General features: G+C 47.9%; 1 protein-coding gene across 1 annotated transcript; it reads left to right on the top strand.

Annotated features, from left to right (window-relative positions):
• The first annotated feature begins 1008 nt into the window (after window positions 1-1008).
• On the top strand, window positions 1009-16858 carry LOC117193939 (proteoglycan 4-like). Its single transcript, XM_033398602.1, has 3 exons — window positions 1009-1263; window positions 1357-2099; window positions 16843-16858. Exons 1-3 carry the CDS (start codon window positions 1009-1011, stop codon window positions 16856-16858), a joined length of 1014 nt encoding a protein of 337 aa, XP_033254493.1.
• Window positions 16859-17537: the final 679 nt, after the last annotated feature.

Genomic DNA, 17537 nt, shown 5'->3' with positions numbered 1-17537 from the left:
CAATAAAACTAAGAACCACGCGTGTCACGCAGGACATGAATCGCCCACAAGGGAGGAGCGGGTGGCCCAACTTGATGCCACGCAGGACAAGGCCGTACAGGATGCTCTTACAACTAAGGTTCAGTAAAACGGAGCAGCAGACGGCGGCCGGCGGACCAATAAAGCTGGACCTACAAGAAAAAAAAAGGAGGATTAGCTCGTCAGCCAATTGGAACTGATCAAAGGCAAAGAAGGTAGAAGATACCCGGGTTACCACTATCCCAGGGGGGGCGGGTTGCGTGGTGCGTCGACGGACGAGGGGGCGCCCGAGAAGGGGGTTTCGAGATGAGCAGAAGTTCGGGTCCGGGTCCAGGGCATCGAAGCCAGCTGCTAACGTCGGGGATGGCGGGACAAAAGCGGATGCCGCCCGTGCGCGGTCTACCGGCTGGGGAATCGGATGATCCCTGGGTCCGAGGCGCTGCACGGGGGTGACATCCGCGTCTAAGCCGATCCAGAGACGGGCGGAGCTGGTCACGGGGGGCGGGCCGATGTTTGGCAGCACGGGCGAAAGGTCGGAGGACCTATTGGTCACGAGCTGGGAGATCGGTCAGCACCCTGGACTGGAACCCAAGGACGGGCTGGAAGAAAGGCAAGGTGAGATGAGGAACCCAAGAACTCGGGAGGCTTACCAGATCCAAGGCGGAGCCGGGCAACACGTCGCCAGACCTGGAAGTAGAAAGGGCCAAATAAAAAAAAAAAAGGGGAAAAGGAAGAAAAGTGGGAACCGAAGGAAAGCTAAAAAAATCAGGGGGCACCCTAGGGTTAACGCGGCGAGAGGCGCGGATAACTTTAAAAACGGGAGCGAGCGAGAGAGCCAGCTGGAAAGCAAGAGAGAGCCGTCCCACGGGCCCATGTAAGGCACCGTTACAGGGAACGGTGAACACCGGCACGAGCCCTTATAAAGGGGGGAGCAGCGCTCGATCAGGTCTTTTCAAAAGTTGACCGCGTGGAAAAAGGAAAAAGGGTAAGATGCAGCAGCACTTAATAAGGTACATAGCGGAGCAGCGAAAATGGATTCGCCGCGGGTATCAGGCTATGGGTGATACACAAAGTCGGCGGCAGGCGTACCAGGTCGAGCGCGAGGAGCAAAGGGCGAGTAGGAGTAGGTCCCCGGAGCTACAATTGTTGGCCTCACCGCTAGTGTCAACCGCGGGATCCATGGGACCGACGGTGTCCCCCATGGTATCGCCGGGGTACACCGAGGCGGAAAGTGACCTAGAATTGGTGAGCTGGGAGCCGGCGCCACGGAGACAACGCGCACGCGAGGCGAAGCGCGAGGAGCCCCGGACCAGCAGACGCGAGGAGCCCCACACCAAGCGCGAGGAGCCCCGGACCAGCAGTAGCAAGGAGCCCCGCACCAGCAAGCGGGAGGGGCCCCGCACCAGCAAGCGCGAGGAGCCCCACACCGGCAAGCGCGAGGAGCACCGGACCAGCAGACGCGAGGAGTCCCGCACCGGCAAGCGCGAGGAGCCCCGGACCAGCAGGCGCGAGGAGCCCCGGACCAGCAGGCACGAAGAGCCCCGCACCGACAAGCGCGAGAAGCCCCACCCCAGTAAGCGCGAGGAGCGGCCTGAGGGAGGAAGGAGGGGGCGCACGGAGACGCGGAAGGAGGAGCCCAGTGAGCGGGCCTCGAAGCGGGCGTCCACGCGTTCGACGCGTACGGCCAAGGAAGAGGAGTCGTCGGCACGCACAAGGGGGAGGTCGACGGCGCGGCGAGGGGATCAGCGGCCGACAGACCCACAGGTCGAGGAGCCGCAGCCAACGCCGGCCGAAACCGCGGTCAAAGAGCCGCAGACAACGCCGACCGAGACCGCGGTCAAAGAGCCGCAGGCAACGCAGGCCGACATCGCGGAAGATAACGCGGCCGCTGAGGCACGACGCCTCGCGGAATGGCACCGGCGGTTCGCGCTGGCCGCGGCGGCGGAGTTGCGGAGACAACGGCGTGTATGGGAGGACGCCTTGACGCTGGCAAAGAGGCTGAAGGCCACGCAGGAGGCTGAAAAGGCGGCGCAAGAAGCGGAGGCGGAGCGCCACGAGCGAGACGTCGCGCACCAATGGCGGTGCATTAGCCGGGTCGACGCAGCGGAGCGAGGGGAGACGGCGCATCTGCGGGCGGAAGCGGAGAAGGCAAGGGCGACGCGGGCGGAGGGCGGGGCCGGCGGGCTGGCGGTGATCTCCAGCGACGAGGAGGAGGCGGAGTGCCCACCAGCGCCGAAGGCGGCTCGAGTCCAGTCGCCCGAAGAGGAGTGGCAGGAGAGGCTACGACGAGCCGAGGTGGAGGAGGAGGAGCTCTGGCAGCCACCCCCTGAACACGTCGAGTTCGAGGAGGAGCCACGGCCGCAGGCCCCACCGTCACCGGGGCAGAGGAAGAGCTGTTCCGGCGTCGGCCGCCGGCTGACGACGCGCGCGGTCAAGGGGTCAGCAGCAGCAGCAGCGTCAGCAGCAGCAGCATCAGCAACAGCAGCATCAGCATCAGCAGCAGCAGCGTCAGCAGCATCAGCAGCAGCAGCGTCAGCAGCAGCAGCATCAGCAGCAGCAGCATCAGCAGCAGCAGCAGCACTGGCACGGGCCACAGGGAGCCGCCATCGGGCCGTTCATCTCGCAGGAGGTGCGCTCCGCGGTGCGAGACGGCATGATGTGGCACGTGCAAACGCTGCACATATCGTGGGCCTCTGGGCCCGCGCCCCAGCAGCCCGGGCAAGAAGCGAGGGAGGCTCGACTGTGGGAGGAGGCACCACGCGCCAGTGACGAGCGGGACCCGAGGCGGCGGGCACGGCCACAGGAGTCGACAGGCCCAGCGGTGGCACCCACCGCCGAAGAGGTGCCCGAGGAGGCGCCCGGAGGACGGCAGAGGTCGAGACGGAGGGCACGACGAACACGCCAACATCACGGACGGCGGAGGGCCCAGCGGCGGTGCCCGAAGCCGAGGTGGCGGCCGACGGCGAAGCGGATGACGGCGCAAGAGCAACGGCGGAAGCGAAGAAGGACGAGGCCGCGGAACTACACTCACCTGAGCCATGGGAGAGAGGTCCTTGGCGATGGCCGGAACCCGGCCAGGGCGAGCGTCCGGAGCTGGGCCGACAGGCGTCGTGCCCAGGGGAGCGGGCGGAGGCGCGCCGGCCCGAGCTCCAGCGCCAGGCATCGTGGCCCCAGACGAGGTCGGCGGACAACTCACGGTGACAAGCCGTCAACCGCGAGGAGTGGCCGGCCGTCGTCACGCGCTCTCTCGCGCGGATAAAACCCACCGCAAGGAAGGTGAAGCGTCTGGTCAACGACGGGGGCGTCCGGTACCGGCTATTGGTGTCCACCGACCGGCAGGAGGTATTCCGGGCTAGGAATTGAGGAGAAAAGAAGAGTAGAGAAGAAGAATGGAGAAGAAAGTAACTGAAAACAAGAACAAGTAAAAAAGAAAAAAAAAACCAAAAAAAAGGGGTGTTTTAAGAAAAAAAACATGGTCTTACCTTGCAGCAGAGGAACAGCGGGGAATCGGGGGAGCTTGAATGAAGGCGGCGGAAGGAGGGAGGAAAACTGACCCGAAGCATCCAGAGGGCCGGCGGAAAGCAGGCGGCCCAGCGAAGGGTAGTAGGAAAAACCAGACGCGCACAAGGTAAACAAAGAAAACACCCGGCATCGCGAGAAAATAGTACGTTTCCAGTCCATTGAGGAATTCGCGATCCGGAAGTAGAATACGCACGCTGCGACATATCGAGTAGAGCACAGAAACGACCATACGCTGTATCGAGTGGAGCGTAAGGGCAGCGCTGTGTCATATCGAGTAGGTCAGAATAGCGACCTAGGGTACGGTCGCGGGGGCAAAAAAAAAAAAAAAAAAGCTCCTATGCGAACTATTGGTAAGGGGGAATCGAATCGATCGCGCTCATCGGAGAGGTACGGCAACACCGCAAGGCGTGAAGCCGAAAGAGGGCGCCAGGGGGCACCCGGGTCGAGAACAAAGCACGCGCACCGGTCGCGCGGGGCTTTTGAAGCATCCCAAACCTGGGACGCGGAAAACCGGGGTTTTCCGCCAATAAAAGAAAGGGGGAAGTGTGAGGAAAGGTATTCCCACACGTAGGGGGCAGTGCAGGGTTAAGCGCTAACGGCCGTTATCCGGGGATATCCGGAGGCGGCGAATTCCCGAGGAGAGCTCTCCCGGGGACCCAAGATGAGAGGGGAGGACCCCTGGAGAGAGAGCCGCGGGATGACGGGATCGGGCCGGCAGTGGCCCAGCGCATGACCAAATATGGTCATGAGATCACGCCACCAGCCAGGTCCCGTTGGAAAGCGACAAGGGAATGAAGGAACGCCGATGGAAAAATACGGGCACCGCATGGCGGAAAGTGCCGTTAGCGCCAGGCGGCATCGGCGGCGCTGACTCAGAAGCGAGCCTATAAGAGGAGGGCCGCGACCAGGAACAAGGGACAGTCAGCAAACGGAGCTAGCAAGAGTGAAGTGCACAGTGAGCGACAAGAGTGAGACCCAGCGAAGGGAAAAGAGCGTTAGAAAGCGAACACGTTGTGTGAGGATTGAGAGGCGGACTCGAGCGTGCAGCCAAGAGCCAAAGACCCCAATACCTTGAACCAACGGTGCCACGCTTGACTCGCATCCCACCGGGAGTGAGGCACCCTCGGGCCGCAAAGCCAAGGGAGTCGAGTGAGAGCGAACGCGTCAGGCGCCTGACTGAGAGGCGGATTTGCATCAGCTGCATCAGACGGGAAAAGAACGGACCGTTACAGTATATACAATAGTATTGACACACATAGTGGCAGATCAACCAGCACAGTCAATTGATACGTCTCTTTGGAAGCTTCCGAAAAATATCACTTTGGCGGATCCCAACTTTGGCAAGACTGGAAGAATAGACATACTGTTGGGAGCAGAACATTACTTCGAAATCATGCAAGACAAGCATGTATCAATTGGAAAAGGATTGCCCGGCTACAGGAAACGAAACTAGGCTGGATAGTGGCTGGCAAGTTAAGACAGGAGTCAAAGAGCCAAAGCACGTTTGCAGTTTTGACTGAGGAGGACAAGGTGGATCAGCAAATCTCCAAGTTTTGGGAATTGGATTCATTCCCGAGCATTCTAGAGAAGCGATGTGAGCAATATTTTGTTCAAAATATTCAAATGGCATGTGACAAGAAATTCATTGTCAGACTCCCATTTTTGGAAGATGCTTCTTCCCTAGGGGAGAGCCGTGATTTGGCTACACGTCGACTTTTTTGCCTGGATAAACGACTGTCACGAGATCCGGAAACCAAGGCAAGCTATGTGCAATTCATGAAAGAATATGAGGCACTTGGCACTGGCATATGAAGGAAATGCACACTAAGGAAATAGCACGATCACGTTATTTTATTCCACATCACTGTGTGATGAAACCTGACAGCTCTACAACAAAATTGAGAGTTGTCTTTGATGCTTCTGCTGTTACGTCGTCCGGCAAAGCACTCAACGATTTGATGCATAAAGGTCCGACTGTGCAAAGTTCGATATTTTCAATATTGCTTCGATTCCGGATGCACAAATATGTATTTACGGCAGACATCGAAAAAATGTATCGTCAGATCTGGGTCAATCCTGAGGACCAGTACTATCAAATAATTGTATGCCGAAATGATCCATCAGAAGATCTGAGATATTACAGACTCAAAACTGTAACATACGGAACCAAGGCAGCTCCATATTTAGCCACAAAATGCCTACAATATCTTGCTCAAAAGGGCAAGAGAGAATACCCGGCTGGAGCTGATGCACTAGAAAAGGATTTCTATGTGGATGATTGCTTAACAGGAGCAGATTCCATACCAGAGGCCCTCCAGAAACAGAAGGAACTTAACCAACTCCTACAAAATTCTGGATTTAAGCTGAGAAAATGGTGCACAAAACTACAGAACATTCGGAAGGAAGACATGATTCCAAATGTACAACTGGAGGATACCACTTATGAAGACTGCAGCGTGAAGACCCTGGGAATAACGTGGATGCCTAAATCCGACCATTTCTGTGGAAAAACGGAGATTGCCACTAAGGAAACAATATCCAGAAGAGATGTCGTATCCAAAATTTTTAGGATCTTCGATCCGCTTGGATTGTTTTCACCCGTTGTTATGAAAGCAAAAATCTTTATGCAGCATCTCACAAAGGAAGGTTTTGACTACAAAGAAGCGCTTCCAGTTCATCTCCAGGAGGAATGGAAAAGGTACAGGGAGGAGTTAAAATTATTAAACTCCATACAAGTACCACGTCATATATTCCAAGGACAAATTCCGATATCATCGGAGATACATACCTTTGTTGACGCATCGGAGAAAGCATTTGGAGCTGCAGTATATATCCGAGCAATACATAAGGATAAGCGGGCAACGATTCAATTGCTATGTGCCAAATCACATTTAGCGCCCATCAATGCATTAACATTACCCCGTTTGGAACTAAAAGCGGCGGTGTTAGGTGCTCAATTGACAGCAAAAGTAAAGGAAGAGTTATCAATGGAAGATGCAAATAATGCAGCAGATGTACTCTCCAGAGGAATGACGGCGACGAAGTTCATAAAACATAGCATGTGGTTTTATGGACCACTATTTTTACACGGCCCAACATCTACATGGCCACCACCATTTGTAGCTACAAAAGAGGATTTGATCAGTGCAAATCCCCAAAAGATTGGTCAGTCATCAGTTATGACTATCACTCAGGAGGATGACCTAATCTACAAAATAAAGCACAACAACTCATACAACAAGCTATTGAGAATAGTAGCTTACATGATGCGTTTTCGAGGAAAGAAAACGCACACAAGCAAGACTGTCCAATTCAATGAGATGAAAGAAGCTCAGAAAATTGTCATTCGTTACATACAACAGAATGACTTCAAAAAAGACATACGTCACTTAACAAAACATAAGGAAACACAAAAGGGAAGTTCGATTAACTCTCTAACACCATTCATGGATCATGAGGGAATCTTACGAGTAGGTGGTCGACTGGAAGCGGCAAACATTTCATTTGACGCCAAACACCCAATGCTCCTGCCCTACAACGATCCAATTGTGAAGTTGATCCTTGGTAAGATACACAAGGAAAACATGCATTGCGGCCCCCAGGCATTGCTGATAGCATCACGACAACAGTACTGGATACTCAAAGGAAAAAACATGGCCAGAAGTATTGTGCAGAACTGCGTGAAATGCACTAGAGCCAAGCCTAAACTACTAGAACAAATCATGGGAAATCTGCCACCTCTTCGAGTCACCCAAGCACGGCCATTCCTCAATTCTGGTGTTGACTACTGTGGACCATTCAAAATCCACTATAAAATACGAGGAAAGAAGCCTAATACAGCGTACATAGCTATATTTTGTTGTTTCGCGACTAAAGCAGTACATCTGGAGCTTGTCAGTGATCTCACCACAGAAACATTTTTAGCGGCACTTCGGCGGTTCATCTCTCGTCGAGGAAAATGTCAAGTGCTCCATTGCGACAATGCTACGAATTTCGTAGGAGCCAGGAACAAACTTCAAGAGTTAGAAGAAGCCATATTCTCGGAAAAGGCAAAAGAACACATTGTACGAGAGTGCAACAACAAAGGGGTACAGTTTAAATTTATACCTTCTCGCGCACCACACTTCGGCGGCTTATGGGAAGCTGCAGTAAAATCTGCCAAACATCTCCTCTTAAAAAATGTGACGACGGCAAATATAACTTATGAGGAGTTAGAAACGGTTATAGTCGAAATAGAGGCCATACTAAACTCTCGACCATTAACACCGATATCTGACAACCCAAACGACGTAACAGCACTAACGCCAGGGTATTTCCTGATAGGAGAGCCGTTAACCGCACAAGCTGACAGTGAGCCATCCCAGCAGCCAAAAACGCTAGGAAATCGATGGCAAGCAGTTTCAAAGTTGAAGCACTCATTCTGGACACAATGGTCCAATGAATATCTTCAGCAGTTGCAACAGCGTCAAAAGTGGAGGAAGTCTTCGGCTAACATTAAGGAAGGAACATTAGTAATACTAAAGGAAGACAATACACCAGTATTACAATGGCCACTAGGAAGAATCATTCGATTGTTTCATGGCAAGGACAATTTTGTAAGAGTGGTGGAAGTAAAAACGGCAAAGATGATTTTCAAACGAGAGATCCAACATGTAGCTCCACTATTCAACGAAGAGGAACCCACACATAAACATCCGATAGATGATCCATCAGAAAACGAAGAATCATCCGAGGACAGACAGCCTAGGAAAAGGACACAGCCGAATAAATTGTCGTTAACCATGACAATGCTTGTTTTGTTTTTTTTTTTTTTTTTTTTTTTAGTGTGGACGTTGACATGCAATGACTGCATCTTTCAAGAGGCGATGCAGTTACTGCACCGTCAAGTGGCCCGTGTGACACCAGCAGAAGGCTGTTACGCGCGGATCCCAGGCAAAACGCAGCCCTCCTCCCGCCCAACCGACCGAGGGGCGCTGCCGCATGACGCGCGGTGCGTAGCCGAACCAAACGCGAACATGCAAGAAAGATAGCTATTAGACTAACATTCGAGGAAAATTAGTACTAAACTTACTAAGAAACTAAGCATGCAATCAAAGTACAAATACCACTACAGTTACTAATTAATAGAAAGGTGTGTAAGGATTAATAATTTAATAAGAGGAAGAGAATTAGTGGTGGATATAATATGGTAGAGGGAATTATAATCCGAGCATAAGACCCTAAACGGTTCATGCAAGGAATAATTCGATCTACAAAGTGGAAGGAACAACGGTATAAAATTTCTAGTCAGTCTAAGAGGAATCGTGAAGTTTATGCGGCTCAACAGATCAGGGCTGTCTATGTCACCCCTGATCAAGTTGTGCATAAATATCACACCAAGCATTTTTCTACGGTTAACTAAGGATGGGAGGTTTACTAATAGTAGTCTACTAGAGTAAGATGGGAGTCTTACACCCGCATCCCAGTTAAGGCCCCGCAGAGCAAAGAGTAAAAAGTTTTTCTGTACTGATTCTATACGGTCCTGGTGTACTTTGTACTGAGGGCACCATACACAGGAGCCGTATTCTAAGATCGGACGAACAAGCGAGGTATAGAGAGTCTTTGTTATATAGGGGTCGTCAAATTCCTTTGACCACCTCTTTATAAACCCAAGCACGCTCATGGCCTTATTTACCATGGTAGAAATGTGTTCGGAAAACTTTAACTTGGGGTCTAACATAACACCCAGATCATCCACCAGGGTAATTCTCTCAAGAGAACCACCAAATAGGGTGTAAGGAGCCAACAAAGGGCTAGAACGATGAAATGTCATAACTTTGCATTTCGAGGCATTAAGGTGTAACAAGTTTGCACAACACCATGACTGAAAGTTATTGAGATCGGATTGCAAGCGAGAATGAAATGAAATGTCCTTGTACTGGACACAGAGTTTAACATCATCCGCATACATAAGTACTCGAGAGTATGTTAATACTGAAGGTAAGTCATTAATAAAGAGTGTGAAGAGTAAGGGGCCTAGATGGCTGCCTTGTGGTACTCCCGAAGAAACCTTTACTGGGAAAGAGAGGGAGTTTTTGAAGAGGACTCTTTGAGACCTAGAACAAAGATAGCTAGAAATCCATCTCAGGAGGTTGGGCTGAAACCCTAAAAGGTCAAGTTTATGCGCTAAAAGGGAATGGTTTACAGAGTCGAATGCTTTACTAAAGTCGGTGTAAATAACATCCGTCTGTAAGTTACCTTGAAAGCCTTTAATAATGAAAGAGGTAAACTCTAACAAGTTCGTGGTGGTTGATCGCCGCCTTATAAATCCATGCTGAGTTGGAGATATAAGTGACTTGCAGAGATGTTGCAAGTGCGGAGTTAAAACCCTCTCAAACATTTTAGGAATAGCGGATAACTTTGCTATACCTCTATAATTTTTTGCATCAGACTTGCTACCTTTTTTATGGAGAGGAATTATAAACGATTCCTTCCAGATCGGGGGAAGCAAGAAGAATCAATGGATAGGGTGAATAGTTTAAGCAAAGGTCCACACAGAGCCTCGGCGCAGTACCTGAGTACACAACCTGGAACCCCGTCTGGACCCGGTGAAAACACCGGCTTAACTAGTCGAAGATCATGAAGTAGGGAACATTCATTTAACAAGGGACTGAAAATGCCGTTCGACCTCGGTAAACCGTATGGGTACGGATGACCAGAGTAGCTTTCCTCAGAATAGGTGGTTTGGAAGAATTGGGCAAAAAGATCGGCAATTGCCTGATCATTATTTGCCGACGTATTACAAAATGATAGCGAGGATGGGTGTGCGGACGTTCTACGCTTACTGTTTACGAAGCTGTAAAACTGTTTAGGGTCCTGAGAAAAACGTATCCTGCATCGAGATAGGTAGTTCTTATAGCATTGAGCATTAAGAACTGAAAAGTTTGACCGACCTAATACATAGCGAGAGTGAGAAGTAGGAGAACCCACTTCTTGACATTTTTTATAAAGTCTTGATTTTAAGTTTTTTAGACTGGATAACTCTTTGGTAAACCAAGGGGGTTTTCCAGATCTAGTCGGACAAGAAAGCGGGACACAAGAATCGAAAAATGTGCCAAGAGCATTGTAAAAAATGTTTGTGCCTTTTATGATATCAGTGCACAAGTACAAAGCGGACCAATCAAAATCCCTAATGAGGTTATTAAGCTTCGCAAACTCGGCTTTACGAAAGCAGCGGACACGTTCGGGCAGCCTACTCGACCGATCCAATACAGTTGGTCCTATATCTAGCGACACCTCGAAAGTAGGGTGGTAGGCGTCTTCAGGTATAGTGAGCGGAAGGGCTCGGGTTAACAACACTATGGTCGGATCCGATACAAAGCACAGATCAAGCAATCGACCCAAGGAATTATTCACATGGTTGACTTGAGACAGGGATAGGTCAAGCAAGCCGTCAACAAAGTCATGTCGTGACATGGGCACTAGGATACTAGACTCGTTTACCGAAGACCAAACAGTTCCTGGCAAGTTGAAGTCACCAAGAACTATCATACGATCTTTATCAGATAGCGAGGAAGAAACAGCGGTTAAAGCGGACAAGTGCTGCTCATAAATTGAAATATCCGAAGAAGGTGGGATATACGAGCAAGTAATGAATATAGCGAAAGCGGGAAGAATCAGTTTTACACACAGGAATTCCAGTTCCTGTTGAACTTGGACTGTGAAGTGTTCCGACGTGAAGTAAGAGTCCACTGCAATTAGAACCCCCCCTGCCCATCGAGACGAACGGTCCTTTCTAAAAGTTGTGTACCGACCTGCCAAAACCTCGGAACTAAGAATGTCCGGCTTTAACCAGGTTTCAGTAAACACAATAACGTGGGAAGCAAATGCAACACTATCCCGGAAAAGAATGCTGAGCTTACTACGCAAGCCTCTTACATTCTGATAGGTTACTAAAAGAGAAGTTAGTTTTTTGGAAAGGTGGAAGCAAGACGGGAAGTTGAGGAAGAGGAAGTTGAGGTTGAGGTTGAGGGTGGCACACTGGAAAGGTTTGGAAGGGAAAGGTTTCTTAGCCTTAAACTCCTTCACCACCAAATGCTCCGGACAAAATTTGGCGGAGCAAATGGTGTCAAATTGAGTTGGGGAGATGCTTATCTTAAACGAGGCTATCTCCCTGGCATAAGAGAAGTTAAATTTCTCCACCTTTAAACCCACGGCTTTTATTTTGCTTTGAATAAAAGCAATTACATCATTAGATGTGAGGTCAGGGGCCAGCCGTGAAACAAAAACTTGTCGTTTTGGTGGGACTCCCACCAGTGGTTTAGTCACCACAGGCCTAGTACCTGTGGTGGCAATATCCGGAGGTCCGGAACGTCTATTTACTGGTGGGATCGGTATAGACGGGACAACTAGTGAACTTGCGGACACCACGGACACGGACGCTGCAGACGTACTTGGCTGCACATTCTCCGAGGCGATGAATTCGGCTACCGAATCTGCGTCGCCAGCAGCTGTCGTTGCCCTTGGAGTGGCAAACGAGATCAACTGCTGCACACTTGGAGTGGTCGGAGTCAGTTTTTCGGCGGCGCACGGCTGAGTGACGGTTGGCAATTGCAGATCCCGCGGAGTGACCTTTTTGCGCCTCGGAGACTCATTCAGCAGTTTTAAACCGCTAAACTGAGCCTCCATGGCTAGGAGCCGATCGTATTGGTTTTTAAAACCAACGGTCAGCTCCTTAAAGCCACTCCGCGTCTGCCTCATGAAAGCCACCATGTCTTTCTCCACCGCACGGCATGCCTCGCAACTGTAATGCAAGCCATTACGTTTGGCTATAGCATCACTCACGAGGCCAGAAAAAAAAATTTTGCGTGCACTACGCTGTCGCAGAGCCAGCAGGGGACATTCGGCTGATCGTGGGTGATCTGCTTCTTACAGCTTTTTTTGGCACAGACCACAGCGTATTCCATTTTATTTTATTATTTATTTATATATATACTATTATTTGCAAAACAAATTGGTATCAGACCAATGTGCCAGACAACGCTCAAAGCGGAATTGGTAAAAAAAAGAGAGCAGAGTGGAGAGCGGTTATAGCGAGAGCTACTAAGCAGAGAGCGCTATTGCTCAGAAAGTTTAAAGAGCGAGAGAGAAAGAACAGTTATTGAAGTTGAGGTGATAGCGAGAGAGTGATAAAACAACAAAAGCTACCAGACGAGAGCGGACTGCAATGCAATGTAATGCGTACTCACTCACTGCAACAACACAAACACAAGCACAAGCACAAGCCGACGCCGAAAAATAAAAAGTTAAATAATGTTTTAACACAAATCAAAAGGCATGCACTCGCGTAATAGAATAGGTTTCCAGATTGTTGTCTGTTTAGGAAGTAAATTTAGAATTTAGTTAGGAAAACACCGGCTGTTTATTCAAAACAAAAGGAAAAAATGCGGAGCGCAAAACAAAAACACGTCTGATCACTACGAAAGATACGAAAGATCTGTTGTTGCTGGTATCGTTAGCGATGGCACAGTCAATCAACATAACCCAGTTTGGATCAAAACCGGGTATATACTTTGAAAGAGTAGGAACCAGCCAACTTGCGACAACTGACTGGACCATCATTGTCTACTACAATTTAAAGCCCTATTGGAAAGACATGAACACATTCACCATGGGGACTACAAAAATTGGACATCTATGCACACAACTTCAACTAGTAGACGCATGCACCAGTATGTATCAGCACTTCAAACATATAGAAGAGGACCTGCAAGCTGAAAATACACTAATAGCAAGAACACGGAGGCAAAGAGCACCGCTGGACATCATTGGAAACATCGCAAGCAGTCTATTTGGCGTATTAGATTCAACATATGCCCGAGAAATGTCGGAAACTATAGCAAAGGTTAAGGATAACGAAGATCACCTATTAACCTTGCTTAAAAATCAAACATCATTGATTGACTCTACAATCAATGTGATAAAACGGGATGAAATCTCAAATTTCAAACGATTAAGTCGAATTGAGGATTTTATCACCGAGTCAAAGGGAAGGGCTGATCATTTTAGCGCCTTTCAATGGTACACTACGTTGTCTACTCAGCTGACTCTTTTATCTGCAAATCTTCAACGAATGCAAGCAGAGATCATCAATGTCTTGACAGATATCCGACACAATACAATTAGCCCTATGCTAATATCCCCCCGACAACTTAATGAACAACTGGAGCAGATACGGGATCATTTAAGGCCAGGACAAGCACTTCCAGTAACTCCCGACAATATGCTCATGGTGTACCAGATGATGAAAGCAGAAGGCACTATAATAGAGGATCATGCAATTATCAAGGTTACATTTCCATTAGTCTCAGTAAACGAACTGGAAATATACAAATTGACAGCGATTCCGGTGCCAAATAAAAATGGGATAAGCATGTTTGAAATAAAAACACCATATATGGCAATCAATAGTCACCGAGACGAATTCGTTGAACTATCAGAGACTGAATTCAAAAACTGTCATCAAAGAGCAAACAATGACTTTGTTTGCTATAATAAACAAACAATGTTCTCAGCCGAAACAAGTTGTGAATTACAAATGTTTCACAATAAAACGGACTCATCATGTCACCTAGTCAACACAAAAAAATCATTTTTATGGTTGAGCATGCATAAAAGAAATCGATGGATTTTTGCAACAAAGTCATCATTAAAGCTATCAGCGGTATGTGCAGATGGCATTTCGGATATTAAGCTACAACACTCAGGAATATTGATCGCCGAACCTGGTTGCATCATTCGGAATTCGCTAATGACTGTCACAAGTCAGAGCACATTGGAAACTACTCTGCAGTTATCATACGCTCGTTTCGGAGATAGTGACCTCAACGAAACATCAACTGAACGGTCTACAAATAAAGTTTCAAGGAACGATGAAAAGCTGAACTACGAGGAGCTGTATCAAATGGAAACGAATCTGCTACCACCTAAAAATTTCAAGTTACCCCACAATCTTGAAACCATTGATCATCATCATATTGCCATATACATTGCACTGCTCTTCATCATGATCATTGTAATGATTCATCTGGTTAAAAGGTGGTACACAACAAGACTCCCTTCTCAGCAGAGACATACACTTAGCTCATCAGCTAGTGAAGAAAACGCACCAAGGCATCCGTTCACAATCAATATTGATGATGGTTGAGCATACTATGTTCAACGGCCGGGAGGATGTACGATTTCAACTAAAGTACAAAATCGTATGATTAGACCTAGACAAATAGCTAGCCATAAAAAAGGTTAAGATTTCCCAGCCACCTAAAGAAATAAACGATAATATGCTCTAAATATAAATATGTGACATGCACTACTGACCTAAATAAATATACAACGGACAGCTGCATGCATTTGTGTACGTACACTGTTAAGATATTTACGGCACTATCATAAAATACATTCTGGATGACCAGCATGTGGTCAAATCTCACACCATCTGCATGATAACCATTGTGACCGTCATAAATATGACCCTTGGAATATTCCACTGTTGGATTTGTAGTAATTGCTTAGTCCTAAATAGATATAACACATTTCCCTAGCAATATTATACTCAGAACTAATTAAACATACCGAAGATCCTAAGTAAACAATCATACTCATAGAAATTGTATATAAACCTTGCATTTTACCAAATAAAATTAGTACGAAAAAAAACTCTGACGTATTCACATCTCCGAAGCCCAATTTGTTCAAGTACCGATTGCGGCGACCATTTGTTACTGGTACATGAACCGGTAGCATACAAATTTACATTTTCAGCATACGATTGTCATATTGACAATCACCAGAATCAAGTGAATCTACATCAACAGATTCATTTGATTTGTTCATATATTATATATATAGAATAAGCGAAAGAGCTTCCTACTGACAATTATGTGTATTATATTATTAAACAAACAAAATTGCCCTGATCTTTTTTTTTTATGTGGAAAAGTTGTATTTTATGGTAAACAAGTTTTCTGCTACCTCCGTGGCAACTTAACCTAGTTTTACATTTAAGGGGAAAAACAATAGGAGATACATACATACATAGAATTAATGTGACATACATATGTATATGGAAAAGGTACATTATTTACAGTAGGGAGATCCAGTGGATGACACCTTTTAAGTCTTCTTTTTCTTGGCGTGGTAATTAGACATCTGGCTAATACAAGGCATTGCAAGTACCTCGCTGCATGTAGTGTTTATACATGTTATCATCGCCCACTTTGGGAACCTTTGGGTCCCTTTCGATGTCGCTGTTTCGTATATACCATGGAGCATTGCATATTCGCCTCAGAATTTTTGATTGAGCAACTCCAATTTTATTTAAGTTGGTTTTTGCCGCAATGCCGTAAAGTTGAAGTGCGTTTTACGCGCTGATCGTAACGATGTTAAGTCACACTGTTTAGTCTTATACCACCTAAAAGTATGCAACTGACATAAAGAAGAACCAAATACTGTTGTTATTGTAGCAGCCTTTAAGGTGAGCCTCATATGTATGGATGTATGTATGTAGAGCTATTTACATAAAAGTGTATGGGAAAAGCTTTTGGTCAGCTTTCAAAGCACAAATGTAGGGAATTTTGAGCAGAGGTTGATGAATAAACTGTTGGCTAGTTCCAATAACGAGCACTGCTGTTATTTAAGTGGCGCCTGCTGAAGAACTTTTGGTGTAAGAAACGTGAAAAATGTCAGGGGCAGCTGCCTCCAACAGGTGGTAGTGGATGATGACTACCGGAAAATTTGGAGTAGGAGTAGCATGATGGGATGAATTGGGTACAGATTAATGAGACGGATTGAACAGTTAGCAGTGGAGCATGGTAGCTGAGGTACGCAAGTATTTCTTCGATAATGGAGAGTAACCAGTTGACCCACTTCTACTCTTCAGGCTATCAAATACAGAAAGATACAGGTAAGATGACTCCCTTCTTTTTTTCATCGATCTTCTTGCCAGACTTCTGCATAACCTGCAAACGAGCTCTTCTAGAGCGAATTTAAGCCACAAAAGACCATTTTACAAGCGTATACATGGAAAAGCTACTTAGCTATTTACCAATCTTGTTTTCTCGGTGTGTTGGAGGCATTTGAAACCACTTTGCCATCCTGAAGGCAGGCGGAAGGAGAGTCAGGATGATATCCATTGGGGTCAGCTATTGTTGGCATTTTCGTCGCCTTGACGACGCCAGAAAACGGGTCCAGCTGTTAGCCAGTTATCCAGTTGTCCATTTGGCTATGTCCATTCTATGCTCTGTCGTTTCCGTGGCTTCTTCCCAGGTACTCGTACACTTAGCGGAAACTGCTGTTTAAGTTGATGGGCCCGGCAGCAAAGAAAGAAAATGCAGAGGATTTTGGCCATTTTCCCATTTTCGCAGCGGTGACCGGCGGGAAAACTTGGCGGCATTGCAATTTGCTATTTGCATTGCATACTTTTAGGATCAGCCATTTTTCCGCGCCCAAGCACTTAAAAATATAGTGCATATTTTATGGAGCCCAGAGTGAGAGTGGCTGCTACAGTACTGTACTGTGCTGTACTGTAGTTGTAGCTGCAGCAATGGGCGGTTCTTGCCTTAATTAAAACAAATTTAAAACCAGTTAACGCACACTCACGCCCACACAGGCAGGTCAGCGTGGAGGTCAGGGATCTAGACAGCCTGGTCGAGAAGGAGGACATCGCAGCAGCGATAGCTGCATCGATAGACCTGCTGAGCCAATCCATAAGAGAATTGGCAATTGACCTCGCCATCCTCAGCGAGCCATATCAAACTAGGGAGTCCCCTGGGTTCATCTTGGATGCCACCAAAAAGGCCGCGATAAGGCTATGCGGGGCCACGCCATTGCAGCTTTCCCTCTCAAGCGCTGCGGCTGGATTTGTGCGCGCTAAGGTCGGAGGTGTGTGGATATACAGCGTCTACCTCGCCCCAAGCCTGACGCTCTCCGAGTTCGCAGGTACTCTAGACAACCTAGCGGCT

This window comes from Drosophila miranda (assembly GCF_003369915.1).
Source record: "Drosophila miranda strain MSH22 chromosome Y unlocalized genomic scaffold, D.miranda_PacBio2.1 Contig_Y2_pilon, whole genome shotgun sequence".
Classification (NCBI taxonomy): domain Eukaryota; kingdom Metazoa; phylum Arthropoda; class Insecta; order Diptera; family Drosophilidae; genus Drosophila; species Drosophila miranda.
The sequence above is the reverse complement of the archived record's forward strand: the minus strand, read 5'-3'. Positions and strand labels throughout refer to the sequence as shown.

Bases quoted from the DNA above. Each gene is read 5' to 3' on its own strand.
- LOC117193939 (XM_033398602.1), top strand. From the start codon at position 1,009: ATGCAGCAGCACTTAATAAGGTACATAGCGGAGCAGCGAAAATGGATT. The intron at 1,264-1,356 runs GTGAGCTGGGAG...CCCCACACCAAG, and splicing joins CGGAAAGTGACCTAGAATTG to CGCGAGGAGCCCCGGACCAG.